Source organism: Tachyglossus aculeatus, chromosome 2, assembly GCF_015852505.1.
Source record: "Tachyglossus aculeatus isolate mTacAcu1 chromosome 2, mTacAcu1.pri, whole genome shotgun sequence".
NCBI lineage: Eukaryota > Metazoa > Chordata > Mammalia > Monotremata > Tachyglossidae > Tachyglossus > Tachyglossus aculeatus.
Window position 1 is genome coordinate 34330529 of NC_052067.1, and position 25859 is coordinate 34356387.

At 41.1% G+C, this 25859-nt stretch overlaps 1 protein-coding gene across 1 annotated transcript in view; it reads left to right on the forward strand.

Moving 5' to 3' along the window:
* LOC119941030 (collagen alpha-6(VI) chain-like) overlaps positions 1 to 25859 on the forward strand; it is an 82703-nt gene that overhangs the window by 34263 nt on the left and 22581 nt on the right. Inside the window, exons 20-33 of the mRNA XM_038761477.1 lie at positions 357 to 392; positions 2018 to 2080; positions 5907 to 5969; positions 6363 to 6425; positions 9119 to 9181; positions 9421 to 9471; positions 11270 to 11305; positions 12494 to 12556; positions 15430 to 15492; positions 17208 to 17243; positions 17353 to 17389; positions 18305 to 18316; positions 19259 to 19752; positions 24609 to 24702. Of these exons, the coding sequence (XP_038617405.1) occupies positions 357 to 392; positions 2018 to 2080; positions 5907 to 5969; positions 6363 to 6425; positions 9119 to 9181; positions 9421 to 9471; positions 11270 to 11305; positions 12494 to 12556; positions 15430 to 15492; positions 17208 to 17243; positions 17353 to 17389; positions 18305 to 18316; positions 19259 to 19752; positions 24609 to 24702 (1174 nt within the window). The remainder of the gene's footprint in view (positions 1 to 356; positions 393 to 2017; positions 2081 to 5906; positions 5970 to 6362; positions 6426 to 9118; positions 9182 to 9420; positions 9472 to 11269; positions 11306 to 12493; positions 12557 to 15429; positions 15493 to 17207; positions 17244 to 17352; positions 17390 to 18304; positions 18317 to 19258; positions 19753 to 24608; positions 24703 to 25859) is intronic.

Genomic DNA, 25859 nt, shown 5'->3' on the forward strand with positions numbered 1-25859 from the left:
TATGGCCTCCAAGCTGCCTGGGGATGGTGGTTGGCAGACCGTAGCTGGGTTCTCTTGACTTGTACACTTACTGGTACCCTATTTCCAAAGGCAAGGGTCAATCAATCAATCAATCAATCGATCGTATTTATTGAGCGCTTACTATGTGCAGAGCACTGTACTAAGCGCTTGGGAAGTACAAATTGGCAACATATAGAGACAGTCCCTCCCCAACAGTGGGCTCACAGTCTAAAAGGGGTCTTATGTATAAAGACAGTGTGATGCAAAAATCTACAACAGGTTGGTTATTGATGGTTGTCAAATGTGAAACAGAACTAGAATGATTGACTTCTCATCTCCCTCCGTTTTACCTTTAGGGAAGGGAAGGCCAAAGAGGTCAGCAAGGTCCAAAGGTAAGCTCTTTCCACTTTTTCCCCACCTCAGGTAGATGTGATGAAGGGATCTTCTTACAAAGAAAACTGTGTCAAATTATTTTGAAGAGGGAGTCCCTAAGAGTAGGCCTGTATTGTGGCAAAGACTAACAGTTAGTGGGTCTTTGCAGCCTATTGACAGGCCTTGAGCCCTAGACTTCTTAGTAAAGTGGAATACTTATGACAGAACTAGTAATAATAATAATAATAATAATAATGGCATTTATTAAGCGCTTACTATGTGCAAAGCACTGTTCTAAGCACTGAATAGTATAAAAGGAAACCCAAATCACACATAAGTTACTAGTGGTAGTATTGATTTCCCACCCCCATTGAGCTTATACTCTAATGTTGGAGAGTAAGCATATGGATAGTTACTCTAGCAGTACAGATGACTGAATGTTCAGTTGACTAAACATTTATACAAAAGGGATAAGGATGGGTTTAATGTTCACAGGAGCTACAGACAGCTGATGGGCGTTATGTGACTTAGAATGCTGGAAATAAATTGGGGAAGGCTTGTAGGAGGTGGAATTTTAGGAGCACTTTGAATGTGCGGAGGAGTTTTGGTCTGTCATTTGTGGGGAAAGAGAAGGTTTCAAGCCAGGGAACAGCATGTGTGATGGGACGGTGGTAGGAGAACTGAGAATGAAGTATAAGTAGGTCATTTTGGAGGGAGTGAAGACAGTGAACTGTGGAACAGCAGCTGAAGAGAGCAGAAAGGTAAGAAGGGGCGTGTTGGTGGCAAGTCTTGAAACCAACTGTGAGGAGTCTCTGATGCAGCAATCCAGCGGAAGGTTTTGAAGGGAAGAGCAATTATCCATGCCCCGCAGTACAGAATAAGTTGGAGATGGGTGAGGCTAGAGGCAAGGAGACCATCAAGGAGGCTTATAAAACATTCTAGCCATGTTAGTCGGTAGTATTTACTGAGCAATTACTGGGTTCAGAGCACTGAACTAACTCCTTGGGGGAGAGTACAATACAACAATGATAAGGCCAGTGCTTGTACCAAAAGTCATAGCTGTTTGGGTGGGGAGGAAGAGGCAAAATCAGGAGGGGATGTGTAAGAAGAACTGGAAGGATTTAGCAGCAGACTGCTTGTGAGAGTTAAAACACAGAGAGGAGCTGAGGATGGGTGTTTCATTAATTGAGATGGGAAGTGTAGGAGGAGGAAGAGGGGTTTTTGTGGGGGCTTTTTTTGGACTGAAGTTAAGGTGCTGGCTGGACATCCAAGTGATTATAGTTCAGATAAAATGAGAGGTCATGGCTACAGCAAAAGTTCACATTGAATTTGGCTGACTTAAAATGAACCTTGTAGAATTTTTGGGTGTACTTTGAATCAGGATCTCAAAGTGGAACTTGAGGTTAAAACTGTAAGCAGAAACTGGAAAGAATTTGGGGCCATTTGAGTTCTTCAACAGTGCTGAAGAATGAGGTCGAATTTATGGTATCATTACATTGAAATCCTGTTAGGCAGTGGTGATTTTAAGGCTCTTCAGCAAAATGCCTAATATCCTAGAATAATTTCAAAAGTCCAGGTAGAGAAATAAGCTGTTGTTGTTTACAATTTTAAGAAAATATCCTAAATTTGAAAAATCTTCATTCAGGGAAGAGATGGAGAACTTGGTCCCAAGGGTGAAGAAGGATCAGATGGTTTTAAAGGACCGCAGGTACATTTAATATTTTAAGAATAATGATGTAGCATGTGGGTATGTGTTGTATATCATGCGTGCTCTTCAACAAATGAGATTTCCAGTTTATCTCCCGTATTGTACACACTTGGCTTTACAGCTGCTGATATTTGAAACTAGGAATTTATTCTTATTCCAGACTATTGGGAAGAAAAGGTGGCAAATTATAATACTACTAATAATAATGTTGGTATTTGTTAAGCGCTTACTATGTACCAAGTACTGTTCTAAGCACTGGGGTAGATACAAGTTTAGTCACGTTGTCCCACGTGGGGCTCAGTCTTCATCCCCATTTTACAGATGAGGGAACTGAGGCCCAGAGAAGTTAAGTGACTTGCCCAAGGTCACACAGCTGACAAGTGGCAGAGGCAGGATTAGAACCCATGACCTCTGGCTCCCCAGCCCGTGCTCTTTCCACTGAGCCACGCTGCTACCGATTGGACATTAGTGTCTTAATAATTAGACCAAATTGGTTTCTCATGAGTGGGCACTAACCTGGATCATAGCCTGGGTGTAACCAGCAAATTACTGAGGCAAATGGATTTGCAGGGGAGATAATAATAATAATAATAATAATAATAGCATTTGTTAAGTGCTTACTATGTGCAAAGCACTGTTCTAAGCGCTGGGGAAGATACAAGGTGATCAGGTTGTCCCACGTGGGGCTCACAGTCTTAATCCCCATTTTACAGATGAGGAAACTGAGGCCCAGAGAATTTAAGTGACTTGCCCAAAGTCACTCAGCTGACAAGCGGCGGAGCCGGGATTAGAACCCATGACCTCTGACTCCCAAGCCCGGGCTCTTTTCACTGAGCCACGCTGATTGAGCTGGTCCAGGAGGACTGCAATAAGTACAATTATTTCTCCCTAAAAAACCAAGGTGCTCCATGACTCATCAAGCTTTATTTTAAAGATTCTTATATGCTCTGTACACAATAGATAGTCAATAAATATTACCAATTAACTTTAATCTAGTACTCATAACAAATACCCAGATATTTTTTCTAGAACTCGCCATAGAAGTTTGGAAAGTCTGAATGATAATAATAATGATGGTATTTGTTAAGGACTTATGTGCCAGGCACTGTACTAAGCACTGGGGTGGACACAAGATTATCAGGTTGGACACCAGTCCTTGTCGCATGTGGGGCTCACAGTCTCAATGTGCCAGGAAGCAGCCGAGAGAAGCAGCTGAGAAGTTGAGAAATAGTAATGTTACATATCTGTTCTATTTATTTTATTTTGTTAATATGTTTGGTTTTGTTCTCTGTCTCCCCCTTCTAGACTGTGAGCCCACTGTTGGGTAGGGACCGACTCTTTATTACTCTATTTATTTATTTATTTATTTTACTTGTACATATCTATTCTATTTATTTTATTTTGTTAATATGTTTGGTTTTGTTCTCTGTCTCCCCCTTCTAGACTGTGAGCCCACTGTTGGGTAGGGACCGTCTCTTTATTACTGTATTTATTTATTTATTTATTTTACTTGTACATATCTATTCTATTTATTTTATTTTGTTAATATGTTTGGTTTTGTTCTCTGTCTCCCCCTTCTAGACTGTGAGCCCACTGTTGGGTAGGGACTGACTCTTTATTACTCTATTTATTTATTTATTTATTTATTTTACTTGTACATATCTATTCTATTTATTTTATTTTGTCAATATGTTTGGTTTTGTTCTCTGTCTCCCCCTTCTAGACTGTGAGCCCACTGTTGGGTAGGGACCGTCTCCTTATTACTCTATTTATTTATTCATTTATTTTACTTGTACATATCTATTCTATTTATTTTATTTTGTTAATATGTTTGGTTTTGTTCTCTGTCTCCCCCTTCTAGACTGTGAGCCCACTGTTGGGTAGGGACCGTCTCTTTATTACTCTATTTATTTATTTATTTATTTTACTTGTACATATCTATTCTATTTTATTTTGTTAATATGTTTGGTTTTGTTCTCTGTCTCCCCCTTCTAGACTGTGAGCCCACTGTTGGGTAGGGACCGTCTCCTTATTACTCTATTTATTTATTTATTTTACTTGTACATATCTATTCTATTTATTTTATTTTGTTAATATGTTTGGTTTTGTTCTCTGTCTCCCCCTTCTAGACTGTGAGCCCACTGTTGGGTAGGGACTGTCTCTTTATTACTCTATTTATTTATTTGTTTATTTTACTTGTACATATCTATTCTATTTATTTTATTTTGTTAGTATGTTTGGTTTTGTTCTCTGTCTCCCCCTTCTAGACTGTGAGCCCACTGTTGGGTAGGGACCGTCTCTATATGTTGCCAACTTGTACTTCCCAAGCGCTTAGTACAGTGCTCTGCACACAGTAAGTGCTCAATAAATACAATTGATTGATTGATTGATCTTTTTTTATACGGTATTTAAGTGTTTGCTATGTGCTGGGCACTGTCTTAAGCACTGGGGTAGACACAAGATAATCAGGTTGGGCACAGTCTGTATCTCATATAGGGCTCATTTTTCAGATGTTAACAGGCACACAGAAGTGACTTGCCCAAGGTCACAGGGCAGACAAGTGGTGGAGCCAAAATTAGAACCCAGATCCTCTGATTCCCAGTCCTGTAGTCTTTCCTCTCTTCCTCCCTTCAAGGCCCTGCTGAGAGCTCACCTCCTCCAGGAGGCCTTCCCAGACTGAGCCCCTTCCTTCCTCTCCCCCTCGTCCCCCTCTCCGTCCCCCCATCTTACCTCCTTCCCTTCCCCACAGCACCTGTATATATGTGTATATGTTTGTACATATTTATTACTCTATTTATTTATTTATTTATTTTACTTGTACATATCTATTCTATTTTATTTTGTTAGTATGTTTGTTTTTTTTTTTTTCTCTGTCTCCCCATTTTAGACTGTGAGCCCAATGTTGGGTAGGGACTGTCTCTATATGTTGCCAACTTGTACTTCCCAAGCGCTTAGTACAGTGCTCTGCACATAGTAAGCGCTCAATAAATATGATTGATTGATTTCCATTAGGCCACACTGTGCCTCTGAGCCTAATGAGCGTTTAGCCTGAACTTATTGGTGGGATGCCATCTAGAACCAGTGTCCTTAGAATATTTTCTCGAATAATTTGGACCCTGATCGTAGGTTCCACTGAGTGTAACTGGAAATGAACTTGTTATAAACCTTTGCCCACAATGGTGCTTTTACGGTTTTCACCTACCTAGGGAAATGACCCAAGAAGCAGCGTGGCTCAGTGGAAATCAATCAATCAATCAATCATATTTATTGAGCGCTTACTGTGTGCAGAGCACTGTACTAAGCTCTTGGGAAGTACAAGTTGGCAACATATAGAGATGGTCCCTACCCAACAGTGGGCTCACAGTCTAAAAAGGGGAGACAGAGAACAAAACCAAAAATACTAACAAAATAAAATAGAATAGATATGTACATAGATATGTATTTGTTATTAAATAATTAAGTTATGGATAAGAGAAGCAGCGTGGCTCAATGGAAAGAGCCTGGGCTTTAGAGTCAGAAGTCATGGGTTCAAATCCCGGCTCCGCCAACTGTCAGCTGTGTGACTTTGGGCAAGTCACTTAACTTCTCTGTGCCTCAGTTCCCTCATCTGTAAAATGGGGATTAAGAATGTGAGCCCCCCGTGGGACAACCTGATCCCCTTGTAACCTCCCCAGCGCTTAGAACAGTGCTTTGCACATAGTAAGCGCTTAATAAACGCCATCATTATTATTATACATTAGGTCTGAGGGTGGGTGAATAGAGGATACAGAGAATACCATATCTTTAAAGAGAATATTTTCCTCCTTTGGCCGAATTGCTCATTAAGGGATCGAGAGGAACTATAGGCACTAAAGGAGAAAAAGGAACTGCCGGAAGTAAAGGACCTCAGGTAGGTGAATGATTTATTACAAATATGCTAAAACTACCCTGAATTTATAGAATGTTGCTTTTTTCTTCCCAGGCACTCTCTTACTCATTCGCTTATTTGTCCTCACAAAATTCCTGGGAAGTTAAGAGGGTCATAGTGTAAATGAAGCAACTGAGGCCTAGAGAGTGTCACTTGCCCAATTCTCAAACAGTGAGTCACTGGTGACTAGGGGTCTGGAGCCCAGGCCACCCACCTCCAGCCCATGCCTCTTCACAGGATATTACACTTCCTCCCTTTGTAAAATTGTCCTTCATTGATTATCTGTGAATATGAGAATATAAAGGTTAAATCACTTGGAGAGTTTCTAAAAATCTATATTTTACACTAATGTTTGCAAATCCAATTTCATTTCAGGGGCCTCAAGGACCAGAAGGGTCTAGAGGGAATCCTGGAAAATTTGGACTTGCAGGGAAAAAGGTGCGTCTCTTTTTTGTTGTTTGTTTAATGAACTTATAACACCATCTTTCGTCTCCCTCAAAAGAGAATAACTTGAATTTCCCATAAATAAATAAATAAATAATGATGGTATTTGTTAAGCGCTTACTATGTGCAAAGCACTGAATAATGCCTGAATGATTTTCTCGGCATAAATTTTATTCTTTGTACCCATTTGTCATGGGTTCTTCTGGTCTCCAGCCCACATCTCTCTCAGTCAATCAGTCTTTTTTTCTATGGCATTTAAGTGCTTATTATGTGCCAGGCACTGTTAATGAGGTAAAATGGGGATTAAGACTGTGAGCCCTATGTGGTGTAGTCCCTATCCCACACAGAGCTCCCAGTCTTAATCCCCATTTTACAGATGAGGCAGCCGAGGCACAGAGAAGTTGAGTGACTTGCCTAAGGTCATACGGAGAGACAAGTGATGGAGCCGGGATTAGAACCCACGTCCTTTTGGCTCCCAGGCCGATGCTCTATCCACGAGGCCAATCTGCTTCTCGTATTTATTGAGTGCTTCCTGAGTGCAGAGCAGTGTACTAAGCGCTTGGGAGAGGACAGTCTGAGTTAGTGGACATTTTCCCTTGATCCACTTGACTCTGTTACTCTGCTACTGTGCAGCCACAGTCACTTTTGCACTTTAATCACTTACGTGCTTAGTACAGTGCTCTGCACACAGCAAGCGTTCAATAAATACGATTGAATGAATGAATGAATTTTGCAGACAGCGAAGCAGGGCTCGGCGGTGTGACTGCGAATTGGCCTGCCAATGCAGCACTGGTGTGGAAATGTGCAGAGCCACAAAACGAGCAGTGGCAAATCCCTTCCAAATATCTGGCCGTAAATGGATTGCCAAAATAAATTTCGAGCTAAGATCATTTCAAATGGATTTTCAGATATTTCTAGATAGGATCCAAACAGCATCGGCGCAACGACGAGTCCACTGAAGGGAGGGATAATAATTTTAAATGCAGCTCAACCGCCGCTTGCTTACATCCCTACATCTGGGATTGTTTAGTGAAAACATGTGGTTGCTTCAGCTGCACAACTGGCCTCTGGAACAACCTCTCAGTGCCTCTGGTTCCTGATTAGCGGTTTCAAGCTGTTTAAATTACTCATAACTGGAGACAAAGGTGCACGTGAAGAATTTCAGAGTTTTGTTGGTTTGGTAGCACATTACCAACATGCCCAGAGCTCTCCCAGTTTTGAGGGCTGTTGGCCAGTGTAGGCCCTGGCTCAGGTGGACCAGCTGAACCAACTTGTACCATCCCTGATGTAATTTAAATACTATTTAAAGATTTCTTACTTTTGGAGACTGAAAGCCTTTTCTTTTACCGTTCACATCAAGATGGCCTCTCTTAGACTGCAAACTCCCAGAGGGTACTGACCGTGTCCATTTCACTCACTTTATCTAAGTCCCAGCCAACAGTGGCTTAATACATGCCTTTAATGATGATTCCGATACAAATAAAGTTCAGTCACAGAATATGCTCCGGAAAGCCCTGGTGTAATCCTAGAGAATACTTGGTTTTTCCAGGTAAGGTCCACCCACACAATTCTGCATTTTGTAAAATTCCAGTGGAACTGAAAAGTCTCCAGTTGCCTGGTAAACTCACTTTCCCTTCCTTGCCCAATCCTTGGATCCTTATATAATAATAATGGCATTTGTTAAGCGCTTACTATGTGCCAAGCAATGTTCTGAGCACTGGAGAGGATATGAGGTGATCAGGTTGTCCCCCGTGGGGCTCGCAATCTTAATCCCCATTTTACAGATGCGGTAACCGAGGCACAGAGAAGTTAAGTGACTTGCCCAAAGTCACTCAGCTGACAAGCGGCGGAGCCGGGATTTGAACCCCTGACCTCTGACTCCCAAGCCCACGCTCTTTCCACTGAGTCACGCTGCTTCTCTAAAAAAACCCAACCATAATAATGATGGTATTTGCTAAGCGCTTACTATGCGCCAAGCACTGTTCTAAGCGCTGGGGTAGGTACAAGATTATCAGGTTGTCCCACGTGGGGCTCACAGTCTTAATCCCATTTTACAGATGAGGTCACTGAGGCACAGCGAAGTTAAGTGACTTGCCCAAAGTCATACAGCTGAGAAGTGGCGGAGCCGGGATTAGAACCCATGACCAAAGGAGCTGTTTTTGCCATATAGGGTAGTGGGATCATTTAATTCAATCATCATCATCATCAATCGTATTTATTGAGCGCTTACTATGTGCAGAGCACTGTACTAAGCGCTTGGGAAGTACAAATTGGCAACATTTAGAGACAGTCCCTACCCAACAGTGGGCTCACAGTCTAAAAGGGGGAGACAGAGAACAAAACCAAACATACTAACAAAATAAAATAAATAGAATAGATATGTACAAATAAAATAAATAAATAAAGAGTAAAAAATATGTACAAACATATATACATATCTACAATATATACATATATACAATTCAATGTCCAGTCTTGAGTCTGACAGAAGAATTCCTGGCATCCAAGGCCGCCCCCTGACAGGACACTCATTCCTTGATGCCAAACAACCAGAAACAGTGTGAAGCAGTCTTAATGGGTCAAAGTCTGCGAATTGAAACTGGATTTTCTGGATTTACTACTGAGAAGAGGTTGGAAAGCGGAGCCAATTGTCACTGACTGGAAGCAATTCTTGTTTCATTTAACAGGGAGAACCTGGAAACCCTGGAAAGGAAGGCCCCCCTGGGCCACATGGTGATCGAGGAGTTCAGGTTTGTATTTTTTGGTCACATCGACCTCCCCATTTAAAATCCACTGAGATTCTGAAATGACTTGGGACCTATGCCCAAAGGAAGAAAACTCGCCTACCCTTCCTGATGTGCTCCTAGAGATTATAGTGGTTTTTCCACCCAGACACCATCAGAGCTCTGACATTTTTTATGGGGACTGTATCTCTGCCCCGAATAACCACTTACAGCTGATATAACAAAATTGAATTTTATGTCCGTAGGGAGAGCATGGCAGTCCAGGATATGGCCGGACTGGAAGAAAAGGAAACAAGGTAAATTTAAGGAACCATGGCCCAAAACTTTAACTTTATGTCGCTTTAGGAGGCATTGCTTCAAGCTGTACTCTGCCATTCTGCCCCATCAATTAGCTCTGGATATTTGGGAAGGATTTAGCAGCAACTGATGAACTTTACCAGGGCTGTGCCTTGGCACTCAAATGAGACCCGAGGGATGTCATTTCAGAGGGTAGTGTTTCTATCCCTGCATCTTAGAAGTGCAAAATGCAATCCTTTTGAATACCTTCAATTTTTGAACTTGGCTCAGTATCACTTTAAAAGTTCTGGTTTCCCAGGTCTGCTGGGAAGAGATCGATAATAATAATAATAATAATAATAATAATAATAATAATAATAATGGCATTTGTTAAGAGCTTACTATGTGCAGAGCACTATTCTAAGCGCTGGGGGGGATACAAGGTGATCAAGTTGCCCTACATGGGGCTCACAATCTTAATCCCCATTTTGCAGATGAGGTAACTGAGGCTCGGAGAAGTGAAGTGAGTTGCCCAAGGCCACACAGCAGACATGTGGATGACTCAGAATTCGAACCCGTGACCTCTGACTCCAAAGCCCGTGCTCTTTCCACTGAGCCACGCTGCCTCTCTAGTCGATCAATTGTATTTGAGTGCTTACTGTGTTCTGAGCACTGTACTAAGCATTTGGGAGTTCAGTACAATAGAGGTGGTAGCCACAATCCTTACCACAAGTAGCTTGCAATCTAGTAGTGGGGACTGACATTAAAATGCCGACAGGGAAAATGGGCAGGGATAGAGATATGGTTATAAGTGTTTTGGGGCTGAATATCAAATGTTTATGGGGTACAGATCCCGGTGCATAGGCGAACCGAAAAGGAGGGCAGATAGGAAACACGAGGGCTTGGGGAAGATCTGTTGGAGGAAGTACGATTTAAGTATGGATTTGGAAGAGGAAGTATGATTTAAGTATGGATTTGGAAGGGGGGAGACGTGAAACGAGAGGGAGATCCAAGACAGGGAGAACATGGAAAAGGGAGTTGGGGCATGACAGATGAGATCAAGATACAGTGAGTAGGTTGGTGTTAGCGGAGTAAGGTGTGCAGACTGTGATGTCTTAGGACATCAGCGAGGTAAGGTAAAAGGGCTAATTGAGTGAGGGATATTAGTTAATAGATGTAAGCCAATCCTTAGAAAATATCTGCATTAAAAGCATTTTTCCTTGTTAATCACTATTCTTTTTAGCAGTTACAGGTCGGAAAAATTCCAAATACTTTAGGTTGTTTTATAAGTTCTATCAATGTTTAATCAACTAATGGTTTAAGCAACAACTCATCTGATAAGCATGATATTAGCCAAGTGTTAAGGGTGAACCAAAATGGACTTTGGGTCCTAATTTCTAAACGCCAGCCCCCAAACTAAACCCTCTTAGAGTCCTTGAGAGGCTTAATGTCAGGAAACGTTCTTGTCATTGCTTGACCATCAGTTATTTGCTATTACACTTAATATCAAAAATTATTGTACTTGTTGGTAAATCTCATCTGAATTAGAATAGTAAAGCAAGTCTTTGTTAAAGAAGAGGAGCATTGGAGAGCCCGTACACTACACGAGAAAGTTAACAGTTTCCCAGGGCGCAGCCAAGTTCTGAAAGCTTCTGCAACTCTGCTTGTTTGGTCTTTGGACAGAATTTATTGCTTTCAAGCCTCTTTCTTTCTTTGCGATCCCAAAGCCAAGATCACATGAGTCTAAAGTTAATTGCTTGCCATAAACCTGCACATTATGAATGAAAATCAATTAATTTTCTGTGCTACAAATTACAGGGACAAAAGGGATCCCCTGGAGATAATGGGCTGAAGGTATAGTAATCTTCACTTTTTCTACTGTTACTGGAACATTAGCTTCTGCTTGAGGATGAAAAGGAGTTAAAACAGAGAGATAAGGAAAACAGTATTTCATATACTTTCCCTGAACTTCACTGGATTTCATCTTATATGAATCACCTTGAAATCTTCAAAGCCCAAAGAGATTTTCTCTTTAAACTTCCTTTCTTCCCTGCAATTAATCTGATTATTAATGTATCATACCACATGGTTGTTTACATCTAAAACTCATCCCTGAAGCCTCTAAGGACTCTACTATAAATTAAATGGAAAGAGAGCTAGCTTTCTCTTAGTATCCTTTTCCCTAAGAGTTGGGACAGGTCTTGGTTGGAGTTGGAGGGAAATGGGGTAGGGGTGGGGAGTCAGCTAATGAAATTGGTTTTTCATTTTGCTTTCTTTAATTTTTTTTTCCAGTAGACTGTATTTTATGGGTTGACCCTGGCAAAACCCTGAATGAGGCAGCTACTTAAGTAGTCCCAACAGCTCGGAAATTTAATGACCTTAGCTCTGAGTTTACCATCATGGCCTTTTTTGCCATTTAGTTATTGAGAACCTGAAAGGAGTCTACCATACTGGATCTGTTTGATGTGGTCACATAATGTAGAATCAAAATAGCCTGTGTGCCCCTAGCACAGACAAAAAAAGACCATCTACCATTATGTGCTAATCTCAATTTCTGATTTTTCAAGTAAAGATGGAAAATTCTATTGTGCATAAATATAAAGAGTAGAGGGAGAGCAATACGTTCCCCATGTTTTCACAGGTGAATTAGGGCAGGATTTGTCCCTGATTGTTCTTAATTTCAGGAGTCTTCTTTTTTTTTTGAAGATTTTTAGTGATCATGTGGAAAAGAGTACGAGTGTTTGATGTTTTCTGCCAAAAATAAATGTTATTACAAATGGAACATTTGCATTCTTAGGTTATAAAGGAAAACAATCTGGAAATGTCTAAGCGTGGGTGTCGTTGCTGTTGACTTTTAGTTCAGTGTCAGAACTGCATTTGATATTGTTCTGGCATGTAGCTCCATTCTGCACGACAGATGTTTACTAGCCCATTGACCTGTCTCATCATGATACTGTGAGTGCTCTTTAGAATGGAATGGTAATAATGGTTACTTCTTTAGTTTTATAAGAAGCCTTAATAATCTGGTATCTAATTCCTCAGGGTGATGTAGGTGGTCTTGGAATTAAGGGAGATCCTGGTCCCAAAGGATTAACAGGGCAATTGGTGAGCTAGTCCTTTTTTTTACCTTTAAAATAGTAACTTTGTACAATTTTGCTGATTTATTTTAGAGTCCTCTGAGTGGTTTAGGGTACTCAAGAAATGTTGAAATCCATATTATGTTTATGCTGGGTAATCAGTATATATCCACAGTCTATAAATTATAGACTTATGCATCCCTAGCCATCATTATCTCTTGGAATTGTAAACCATCTTTCACCTCTTGACCTCCTCATTTCTGACATTCTCTGATGATTCTAATTCACCTGGTAGGAAAGCTAGCAGGTACTGATTTTCAGTGAATACGACATCAATGTCTTCCAATCAAAACTATAAAATAGTTCTCACTGAGGAAAGTCAATTTTTTTTTCATTTATGGAATCAAATTCAACAGTAAATCCTAGTGTTAGGTCTTTTCAAGTGATGATTTGGGGGATTGGATGGGGAAGGGTGGCAGTGTGAGGGAAGCAGAGGTAGTTTTGCAAAGATGTGGCGGGTGATGAGAGACAGGAAAGTCATTGAGAAGTCCAGTTCTAGAGATCCCAATTCTGTTGGCTAAGTCCATGGCGCTAAGATTCAATTTATCCAAGATCTTCTTACTGATTCTACCTGACCTTCCCCTGGGTATGTCCTTTCCCTAGAATATCTTCTGTTCTTCATGGGAATGGTAGGTCAGATGTAGTGGTAATGTAATGTAGGATCCATTAGTAATTCTAGCTTGAAAGCGATGGAATAATATTTTTCCCATTTGATTGGGTACATTTTGTTAGCCCCAAGACTATTAGATGAATCTGAATCATAATGACAATGACTGTATTTGTTAAGCAGTTACTATGTGCCAAGGACAGTGCTAAGTAGTGATAGATATAAAATAATTAGATCAGGCACAATCCCTGTCCCACATGTGGCTAAGGGGAGGGGGGGGAACAGTTAACTTCAATTTTACAGTTGAGGAAACTGAGGCACAGAAAAGCTAAGTGACTTGCCCAAGGCCACAAAGCAGACAAGTAGTGGAACTTGGATTAAAATTCAGGCCCTTTAACTCTCATGCCCCTGCTCTTTCTATAGGTAACACTGCTTCCCATCTATTTTATTGTCTCTAAATCTGTTGGGTTTACCTTACAATTTATTACGGTTTGGTGATAGTCCTCTACTGCTTGACATTTCTCATTTGTGTGTCTTTTTGTGGCTGAAATAATTTTGGCCTGGTCCTTACGTGATAGGTAAGATCACACTTTTTATATGGTTTTTAAGCACTTACTATGTGCCAGGCACTGGGGTAGATACAAGCTAATCAGGTTGGACACAACCAGTGTCCCTCAAGGGGCTCACTGTCTTAACCCCCATTTTACTGATGAGGTAACCAAGACACAGAGAACTGAAGTGACTTGTCCAGCGTCACATAGCTGCATGGCTCAGTGGAAAAAGCACGGGCTTTGGAGTCAGAGGTCATGGGTTCGAATCCCAACTCCTCCACATGTCTGCTGTATGATCTTGGGCAAGTCACTTAACTTCTCTGGGCCTCAGTTACCTCATCTGCAAAATGGAGATTAAGACTGTGAGCCCCACGTGGGACAACCTGATCACCCTGTATCCTCCCCAGCGCTTAGAACAGTGCTTTGCACATAGTAAGCGCTTAACAAATGCCAATTATTATTATTATTATTATTAAAGCAGAGAAGTAATAGAGCTGGGACAAGAATCCAAGTCACTCTGACTCCCAAGTCCTTTTTTTTTCCCACTAGGCCACACTTCTCCCATAAAGGTCCAATACCAACCTAAAGTGAATCCTAAGTGATGTGTTTACAACAGTATGTAGGGTAAAGGTGTATAATGGATGAACAGAAAGAGAAACCAAACAGTGGGGGTAACTTGGTCCTTTGATCAATAATATGGGTTTATTACTGGCAGTATTGCGTTTAGACTTGTAGGTCTTTACTATTCATTCAGAGGTTTAGTTATTCTCCGAGGTCACCCCAACCGAAATTAGTTGAATAAGCTTTTGAAGTATTATACTCTTAAGTTGGATATTTTAAGAAGTTATTCTTTAATTAAAGCTCCACAGGGTCTTCTCGTCTTATGGTTTTATTCCCATCTCTGCACGGGAAGGGCAATTTCACTGATTAAGAGTAAGAGACAGTTGGATTTTCGTTTAGCCATTCATGCTAGTCTCCTAATTAGAGATGGTGCCCCCAGATCATCATCATCATCATCATCAATCGTATTTATTGAGCGCTTACTATGTGCAGAGCACTGTACTATGCGCTTGGGAAGTACAAATTGGCAACATATAGAGACAGTCCCTACCCAACAGTGGGCTCACAGTCTAAAAGGGGGAGACAGAGAACAAAACCAAACATACTAACAAAATAAAATAAATAGGATAGATATGTACAAGTAAAATAAATAAATAAATAGAGTAATAAATATGTACAACCATATATACATATATACAGGTGCTGTGGGGAAGGGAAGGAGGTAAGATGGGGGGATGGAGAGGGGGACGAGGGGGAGAGGAGGGAAGGGGCTCAGTCTGGGAAGGCCTCCTGGAGGAGGTGATCTCTCAGCAGGGCCTTGAAGGGAGGAAGAGAGCTAGCTTGGCGGAGGGGCAGAGGGAGGGCATTCCAGGCCCGGGGGATGACGTGGGCTGGGGGTCGACGGCGAGACAGGAGAGAACGAGGTATGGTGAGGAGATTAGCGGCGGAGGAGCGGAGGGTGCGGCCCAGATGGTCCATTCCCTTCCTAGGAGTGAGAAGTTTGGTTACTGTGGTTCTCCTGAGACTGCCCCACTCTTCTGGCTCAAATGAACGTTCACCGTGTTTTAAAATCTTGTTGAAATTAGTCAAATCAACCTATGTAATTTATGTGACCATCTGTAGGGTCCAGCAGGAACATCTGGATCAGTAGGTACTCCAGGACAACAGGGACCTCCAGGACAAAGGGTATGTTGTACATGCGTAAATGAATGTACGTTTGTCTGGAAAAGCAGTGCTCTGGTTAGTATTTCAATGAGTGGGAAAGGTCATCTGTGATGATAAAATATTTCCATTTTCACGCCCCAGCCTCAGTCTGGGCAAAGGAATTCTCCAGCGCTTAGAACAGTGCTCTGCACATAGTAAGCGCTTAACAAATGCCATCATTATTATTATTCACGTGGCAAATTATTCATGTATGAAGAAACAAGACTCTTAATGTCCCCATTATGTTCATTAGCCCCTTAATCGAATGGGGTGCTATTTTACAGAGTTAAATCAAACAAACTTGTTCATGGTTACTTATTTCTGTTTACACTCCATAGGAAAAACAAATAATGGACATACATAAGGGAGAGTGAAAAATGTTGTGGCTATATTTGTGGTGTTTTTTAACTTTTTTAAAATTACCAATCATTAGGTGGAGAAGATTAGAAATGGGTATAGAAGTACAAATGAGACAGAAATTCCCCTCTTTCTAGTCCCTCACCACTCAGACTGTTTGAAGTTAACGGGGCATAACTTTTACTTCCCAAGCGCTTATACAGTGCTCTGCACACAGTAAGCGCTCAATAAATACGATTGAATGAATATCTACCACTTAGAGCTATTTCAATCTTCTGTAGCATTACTATGTAAACCGTTTTACATTGGATGATAGAAGTCTGTGGTGCCACCATATTTAACTCTACCACATGTGTGGTGAATTCTTAAGACAAATAATAAGCAGTTAAATCAAACAGGGTATCCACAACTTCTGGCCTCATTGCCAGACTGGTGCCATTTCCTTTGATTTTTACAAAGCTGTGTGGCAGGCTCCTGTTTCATTATTGGATAGGCAATATAAGGAAGAGGGATAAATAACACTGAATATTTGGAAAAGCTTGCCATTTGTAGACCACCTGTCTCATCTGTGAAATTACGAAGCATCACTGTGTCAACCAACTCTAGTATATTTTATTCTCCCAAGAGCCTAGTACAGAGTTGCACATAGTAATCAAATACTATGTATTTGATTTGCACAGAGTTGCACATAGTAATCAAATACACGGGAAGCAGCGTGGCTCAGTGGAAAGAGCATGGGCTTTGGAGTCAGAGGTCGTGGGTTCAAATCCTGGCTCTGCCAATTGTCAGCTGTGTGACTTTGGCCAAGTCACTTAACTTCTCTGGGCCTCAGTTACCTCATCTGTAAAAAAATGTGGATTAAGACTGTGAGCCCCCCGTGGGACAACCTGATCACCTTGTAACCTCCCCAGCGCTTAGAACAGTGCTTTGCACATAGTAAGAGCTTAATAAATGTCATTATTATTATTATTATTAAATACCATTGATTAATCATCAATCAATAGTAGTATCTGTTTCCCCTGCTAGACTGTAAGCGACCTGTGGGCAGGTGTTATTTCTAATAATTCTCAAATTTTCTCCCAACCTCTTAGTACCATGCTCTGTACATAATAAGAGCCAAATTGAATGCCTACTGAGTGGAGAGCACTGTACTAAGCATTTACAGGAGAATGATAGTTGAGTAGACGTGAACCCTCAAGGGACTTACAGTCTAGTGGGGGAGGCAGTTACTAAACTATTAATTCTACATGCTCTCTTTTTGTGGTTAATGGATAAAATTAAAGTAAACAGTAACGTGACATGGCACTACTCAATTGATGACCTATTTCTTGTTTCTCTAGGGGGTTAAAGGCCTGCAGGGGCTGACTTCATTTTCTGTACGTATCTTGGATGTTGCAATCAAATCCCCACCTTGAGAAATAAATGATCCCAAAGCTTAGCCTTCTATATAATTTTAATTTTTCCCATTTCATTTTACATCTGCAGCAATGTGAACTCGTTCAGTTCGTGCGAGACCACAGCTGTAAGTATCCTTGTTTCATAAATGGTAAAAAAAAAAAATAACTGCATTTTAAGCAGTTAGTGGAGGTACTCTTTGCCATTAAGGTGATTAAGATAAATCCACATCTTCAGATAGCACACATTAAACATGTCGTATATTTGTATTTAGTAAAGTAAGCAGATTTACTAGGTAGACTGAGAGAATAATGGAGATATGGTATGGATATTTTGTTGGAAATCGTAATTTTATAGAATTGGTGCAGAATGCCTTATCAGTTTCCACCCTTGCCTGTATTCTATTTGAAAGTTTCTTTTCCTAGTAAAGGATAAAATTGCAAATAACGATTTCTATAAATTTATCCAAGTTTTTGCCTCTAATTTCTCCCAGATTCTAAAACAGCAAATCACATAAAGAAGAGCAGATGTTCTTTTGTATGGAAAAGTTCCTTTCAGAGGCTTCCCTTTCTCAGTGCGTGGATATGAATAACTATGTGAAGGGAATTCTGGGGCAGGTGGAAGTAAAGGAACAAATTTTGATGTGATTTTACCAAAATCAAAAGGCCAAGGTTGGTGGGGCAACAAAATCAAAGTATTTTAGGGTGTGTTTTGTGAGGAACAACCAATACCCTACGTTCAACACAAGTACTGATGGGGAAGGCTTTCTCCATGGGAAATGCAGGGAAAATGAGAAAGCTGTCATCTGAAGAATTACCGTTCTCCATTACTTAATTGTCTAACTTTGGTTTGCTGGAAACTGAGGCACTATAAATATTTTAACTAGAGCATTGCGGAAGAAAGGAAAAATAAAGTTCATTTGCAAAACAGTTTTCCAACTTAAAACAGTGTTAGACACATAGGAAATGCTTAACAAATGCTATTTAAAAAACAATTTAAATGAACACTAAAAAGCCTAACATATTTTCTTTTTACTTTGCAGCTTGTTGGAAAGGTGAGTGAGTATTCTTTGACTATTTTATTAACAAAAATAATCATCTTAAACTAATAAATGTATTAGGAATCTTTCAGTGAGATCTTATTTTCATTGATCTATATAGGTTCTTACCGGTTGTATTAGAAGACACTTCTAAGTTTTTTACTATTGGTATGGTGGGAGGGCAAGACAGTACATTTATATATATTTTTTAATTCAATCCTCTCCAAAATGGGTTTACGTGATAACATCCACCAGTTATTACTTTTAATTGTAAATTACTGTTACTGTTTATTACTGTTTTTGTAAATCCCCCTTTTTGCTTCTTATACTGAAAATGAGCCTTACAGAATCTTATCTGTGCATTCCAGCTAAACTGGAGAAGGGGCTAGGATTAATAATGATAGTATTTGTTAAGTGCTTACTATGTGCCAAGCACTGTCCTAAGCACTGGATTAAGAATGTGAGCTCAGCAAATCGGAAAATTGGCCTTGGAACCTAACGATCAAAAATGACACTAAAATCAGGGCTTGAAGTTGACTTTACTATTATATCAGATCAAGAGAAAGATCAATTCTGAGCCTTAAGTAGAAAGAATAGGGCTGGAGAGTCAAATGTTTCACTCATTGGAAATAATTTATTTTTACATGCTCCTTTTGGAACCCTGCATTCTTGGAAGATTTGCTGTAAACAGATCTCTGGGAATATTCAAAATCTCCAGTAAACCTATGTTTCATAAAAATAGAATAATTAGTTTGGGGACTCGCTTCCAACTTCCCGGTATTCACCTCTGATTTTCTGGATTGCTAGCTGGCTCAGGAAAAAAGGAATAGGCTGTCATAATACAATCAGGGCGGCCGTGTACTAAGCTCAGTTGATTAAAGCACTATTGCTTTGGACATTGAAAAAAACAACAACATTTTTTCATGTCATCTACAAATCTTCCACTGACTTTTCCAGGAAAACCAGAATGTCCTGCATATCCAACAGAGTTGGTTTTTGCAATAGACGTGTCACGGGGTGTCACAGAGAGAAGATTTGATGAAACAAAGGATATAATCGCCTCAGTCGTGAATGACACTACAATCAGGACAAGAAACTGTCCAGTGGGAGCAAGAGTCTCGGTTGTCTCCTACAATACCAAGACCAGAAACCACATCCGCCTGTCGGACCACTACCGAAAGAGAAAGCTTATAGAAGAAATAAATAAAATAGCTTATGAAAGATCAACACGGGGCCGGGAGCTTGGCCAGGCGATGAGATTCGTGGCTAAGAATATTTTCAAAAGAACCCTCCGAGGGGCTAACGTGAGAAGGATCGCTGTGTTTTTCAGCCATGGCCCACCTGCAGATCCCCTGACACTTGCCACAGCCACCATGGAGTTCAGCGCCCTCAATATCATTCCAGTTGTCCTTGCTTTCGATGATGAGAAAGCTGTCCAAGATGCCTTTGAGGTAAAAATTTACCGAAGTTCTTTTTTGGTATAAGCATTACCAACTTCCTTTCCAGACATCCAAGCCAAAAGAAGGACATGCTGAACAGCTGCAATTTGTCTTGAAATTATGAAAGCCACGCTGTGCCAAACGCATTATCTTCGTGGACCCACGTGTCTAAATTATTATCATTTTTATTATAATTTTGGAATTGTTAAGCACTTACTACCAGTCAAGCACTGGTAAAGGTATAAGTTAATCAGGTAGGACCCAGTCCCCGTTCCACATGAGGCTCACAGTCTTTGTGGTACTTCAGGAGCATAGAGACCATTTAAACCCCTGAAGTTTTTAGTATGTCAAATATGTAAAGTCACTGAAGCACCGTGCCTTTACGAAGGGTGATTATCTTCATTCTGAGTAGAGAGAAGTTATGAAACTTCCTTCTAGACTGTGAGCCCACTGTTGGGTAGGGACCGTCTCTAGATGTTGCCAACTTGTACTTCCCAAGCGCTTAGTACAGTGCTCTGCACACAGTAAGCGCTCAGTAAATACGATTGAATGAATGAATGAAACCATTTAATCACATCATCTCACTTCCTAATTTGGCAAGTGGTCCCAACTTTTAAGAGACATAAACTTGCAAACAAAAGCTCCGGTTCTGCCTCCATCAATCCATAGTATTCACTGAGTTTGCAAATAGAGCACTGCTTCGAGTACCCCAACACAACAGGGCTGGCAGAGCAGTGTTGCCTAGTGGATAGACCACAGGCCTGAGAGTCAGAGGATATGGGTTCTAGTCCCCGCTCTGCCAATTGTCTTCTCTGTGACACTGGGAAGTCACTTCACTTTTCTGTGCCTCAGTTCCCTCATCTGTAAAATGGGGATTAGGACTGTGAGCCCCATGTGGGACAAGGATGGTGTCCAACCTGGTTAGCCTGTATGATAATAATAATGATGGTATTTGTTAAGTGCTTACTACGTGCCAAGCGCTGTTCTAAATGCTGGGGGAGATACAAGGTGATCAGGTTGTCCCACTTGGGGCTCACGGTTTTAATCCCCATTTTACAGATAAGGTAACTGAGGCGCAGAGAAGTTAAGTGATTTGCCCCAAGTCACACAACTGACAAGTGGCAGAGCCACGATTAGAACCCACAACTTCTGACTCCCAAGCCTGTGCTCTTTCCACTGAGTCACACTGCTTCCACACTGCTTGTATAATAATAATAATAATGATGGCATTTGTTAAGCGTTACTATGGGCAAAGCACTGTTCTAATCTACCCCAGTGCATAGTATATAGTAAGTGCTTAAATACCCTTAAGTAAGGACCCGTGCCATCAAAGAACTCACAAATTAGTGGCCTCTATGCGTATCCTCTTGGAGTATATTTGCAGGGTATATAACACATCCACTGAGATCTACACAAGTCCTTCCTCAACATAAGAAACACGAAGGTGATGCCTTAGAATCTCAGAGATACCACTATCATCGCCATTTACAAGAAGAAAGGGGAAAGTTGCTCACTGAACCAGACTAAAATGTCAGATCAAAAGTAAATCAAGTTTTTATAAGAACTAGGTTGTATGAATTTGATCCTTCCGGGGGAAAAAAGTGCTGGAACTCCAAGTCCCTTTGCTAGACATCATGATTTCTCACTCTGTCATAAAACACGTCCTTTGATTCTTTTTGACTATCAGGTGATGATGATGATGATGGTATTTAAGTGCTGTACAGTATGTCATGCTCTTTTCTAAGTGCTGGGGTAGGTGCAAGTTAATCAGTCTCTGTCTCACCTGGGGCTCACAGTCTAAGTGGGAAGGAGAACAAGTATTGCGTCCACATTTTACAGATGAGGAAACTGAGGCACCACTTGCCCACGGTCACACGGCAGGCAATTGGCAGAGCTAGGATTAGAACCCAGGTCCCTTGACTTCCAGGCCGATGCTTTTTCCAACAGGCTACGCTGCATCTCCCTTGTAGTAGTAATAAGGATTAAGCACTTCCTGAGTACAGAGCCCTGGAAAAGAATACATAGATAGGAATTAGATAGGCATGATCCCTGGCCCTTAAAGGGCTCACAATCTCAAAATGTGTGGGGAAAGGGGACTGGTGGCAGGCAATAAAGAAGAGATGGAGAAAAACATTGTCAACATACGTACACGGACAGAGACACAAAATAAAAACAAAAATCTCGCGGGTAAATGGGGGAAAGAACAGACTATTGGGCTCCTCGGGGCGCAGAATCCAGCAATCGTAGCCATAGTGACTGGTCTAGCAACAGTATCTGCCTCAGTCTTCCCGAGTTTGTGGAGGCAGTATGCTGTGGCTGCTTATCTCCTTCCCGCTGGGATCAATCAATCAATCAATCGTATCAATCAATCGTATTTATTGAGCACTTACTATGTGCAGAGCACTGTACTAAGCGCTTGGGAAGTACAAATTGGCAACACATAGAGACAGTCCCTACCCAACAGTGGGCTCACAGTCTAAAAGGGGGAGAAAGAGAACAGAACCAAACATACCAACAAAATAAAATAAATAGGATAGAAATGTTCAAGTAAAATAAATAAATAAATAAGTAAAATAAATAAATAAATATTTATTTATTTGGGATGGGGCAAGGCAGGTTGGGTTGCATGGTGGATACAGGGTAGACCCCATGAGAGATCCGGGGAACGCAGCCTGGTAGTTCACTAATAATAATGATGGTATTTGTTAAGCGCTTACTATGTGCAAAGCACTGTTCCAAGCGCTGCGGGGGATACAAGGTGATCAGGTTGTCCCACGGGGGGCTCACAGTCTTAATCCCCATTTTACAGATGAGGGAACTGAGGCCCAGAGAAGTGAAGTGACTTGCCCAAAGTCACACAGCTGACAATTGGCAGAGCCGGGATTTGAACCCAGGACCTCTGACTCCAAAGCCCGGGCTCCTTCCACTGGGCCACGCTGCTTCTCTTCTCTAGTGACATCCTTCACTAGAGGAGGATGTCACAGTGGAAAGGCAGCAGCAGTCCCAGGATGCCACCTCCCCTTCTCTCCATCTCCTTTCCTCCCTTGCCCTCTCAGAGCCCCACCTCTTCAATGCTCTGCTTTTTATATACTCCAGTACATGATATGTCAGCACACCCCAAAATCCAGATGTCCCAGTTTTCTTCATCAGTGTGAACCCATTCTCACCTGCCTATCTTTTGGTGAAGAGAAGCAGCCTGGCCTCCTGGACAGGCCTGTGAAGCAGAAAGACCTGGGTTCTGATCCCGGCTCTGCCACTTAATGCTGTGTGACCCTTTACTTCTCCGTGCCTCAGTTACCTCATCTATAAAATGGGATTTAGACTGTAAACCCTCTGTGGGACATGGACTGGGTCCAACCTGATTAGCTTGTATCTACCCCAGCACTTAGTGCAGTGCCTGACACATGGTAAGCACTTAAATACCATAAAAAATGTAGGCATGATTAGCTTGTATCTACCCCAGCCCTTTGTGCAGTGCCTGACACATGGTAAGCACTTAAATACCATAAAAAATGTAGGCATGATTAGCTTGTATCTACCCCAGCGCTTAGTGCAGGGCCTGGCACACAGTAAGCACTTAAATACCAAAAAAAAAATGCAGGCAGGTATCCTTTCTCTGCATACAGAACACTCTGGCTGGCTATATTTACTTTTCCATTGCCCCTAGAGATATAGTTGCACTGTTATGAAACCTGTTCCGAGGGAATAATCCATAGCCTGAAAGTCAAAGCCTCATTTTGAGAAAAGAATAAAATTTTTCAGGACACCAGAAGCTGTTTATTAAATGAGGCCCTGGAAGAGTTCATCCGTCCCATGGGAGGGAAGCAGTTCTCCCCAAAGCCAATACCATTGGGACCCCAGTTATTGAGATGAGGAGTATATCGGCGGGGTGACTTATTTGATATACATCTCTCTGGGAGAAAAAGGGAGCCAGCAGAACAGCACTGTGCACGAAGTAATCAATCAATCAATCAATCGTATTTATTGAGCACTTACTGTGTGCAGAGCACTGTACTAAGAGCTTGGGAAGTACAAGTTGGCAACATATAGAGACAGTCCCTACCCAACAGTGGGCTCACAGTCTAAAAGGGGGAGACAGAGAACAAAACCAAACATACTAACAAAATAAAATAAATAGAATAGATAGAAGTAGTAATGCTCATGTAAGAAGTACGGCCGGGAATGCCTACCTGGGCTCCAGGCATGGATCTGTTTAATTTCTGGCCAGGTTTTTCCTATACTTCAAAGGCTAGAAGTAATTAGGAAATGAGTTGGTAATGAAGCAGAAGTTCTAAAGGGAATTGGATAGTTGATCTAACAGGAATTCAATAAACTCAGCCTCTTCCTTTTGCAACCTCCTTGTTAGATTTTAGGGGCTTCTGAGCTTGTAGGACAATTCTAGAGTGCAACTGACTGCAGGGAAAATCTTATGCCCTCTTAGCCCAGTGATGTGAGACTATAAGGGTTTGGTTTGGAGAGGTGAAGCCTCCCTAGGTAAATGTATGTAGTTGGGCAACCTATGGGGTGAGAAGGAGAACAGTATAAAGTTTGCAAGAAGGTGAAAATTTTCCAGTTTGAATATTCATTTTGAACCTACAGGTTAGTGGATTAAAGCTTCAAGAGAGCTTTGGACAAATTCATGGATGAGGAATCCAAAATTGGTTCCTATAAGGGAAAGTTAGGGATGATATTAGGGGTACCAAGGAGGGTAATCAGCAAACAGTTCCTCTGATAACTTTTTTGTCACTGTCCACATCGGATGATGTGTTGAATGGGCTGTTAGTTTGACATTTATGTTCGGTTTTCTTGATTTCCTTCAGCAATAATTAAGCTTATTGAATCCCCCACCATTTTTTCCCCCCATATAGCTCGATGACACTGGCACATTTCAAGTGATTTCTGTTCCGCCAACTGGGAGTTCTGGTGCAAGAGAAAAACTTCAGCTATGTACACTTTGCTATGGTATGGTCCCATTAATAAAAGAGAATTAGTTTAATGAAGCTGTGTTTACCCAGAATTGCGCTTTAGTTATTATGCCGACAGCTCTTGGCAAGGATTTACATTCAGCTTTACAGTAATGTCCTAGAAGTTCTAAACAATATCAGCCTAAATGGTTGGGCCTCTTTTCATTTGTGGACATTATACCGTAGTAAAAATGTAGTTTCTGACAGTATGTGGTCAGAATTTCATCCCAATAATCGGACATAAGATAACAATTCCTCTCCAGAAAATGTGTAAGCTTAAAAATGCTTTCCTGTATTTGTAATAATCGGACATAAGATAACAATTCCTCTCCAGAAAATGTGTAAGCTTAAAAATACTTTCCTGTATTTGTATGTAACGCTGAGACATGCAGCATTATGCTGCATTTCTCTAAATTTCTTCCCTCTTCCCTTTTTCCCCCCCATCCAGGGTGGCAACAGGGTAGTGAGAAGACTAAGGGGTGGAACATTTCAGTCCCTGGAGTTCCTAGGATTAATCCTGTGAAACTCTAAAGGCACCGGACCTGTCTGCCAGCCCATAGGAGAGAAGATATGAGGTGGCCAGAATCAGAAATAGGAACAGGAAGAAAGAATTTTAGGCCAACTCAAGCCCAGCTTTCTGTTGTTTAAATTCTGCATGTATTTTTAAAAGTTTAGATTGAATACTATTGTCAGTTAATTCATTTCTTTCCAGTAAGTCACCACAGAGCACAATGACCAGCCTACAATCTGGGAGATGTAGGTGCTATCTGACCACTTGTTAGGGTCCAAGAATTTAAAATGTGCATTACCCACTGGGGTTGGTGCAAGATAAAGCCCATCAATTTAGCTGGGGTGATTCCAATTCTGAGATATTTAGATATCTTTTCTAAAACTGTGTGGGAAGAGATTACGAAGACTAAATTGAGATGGATCAATCAGTGGTATTTGAGTGCTTACTATGTGCAGAGCACTGTACTAAATGCTTGGGAGAGTACCATGCAAAAGAGTTAGCAGACACAAACCCTACCCACAAGGAGTTTACAATCTAGAGGGTGAGACAGACATTAATATAAATAAATAATTTATAATATATAATTTAAAGATATGTTCATAAGTGCTGTGGGGTTGAGGGATCAGGCAAGTTGCTCCAAGAAC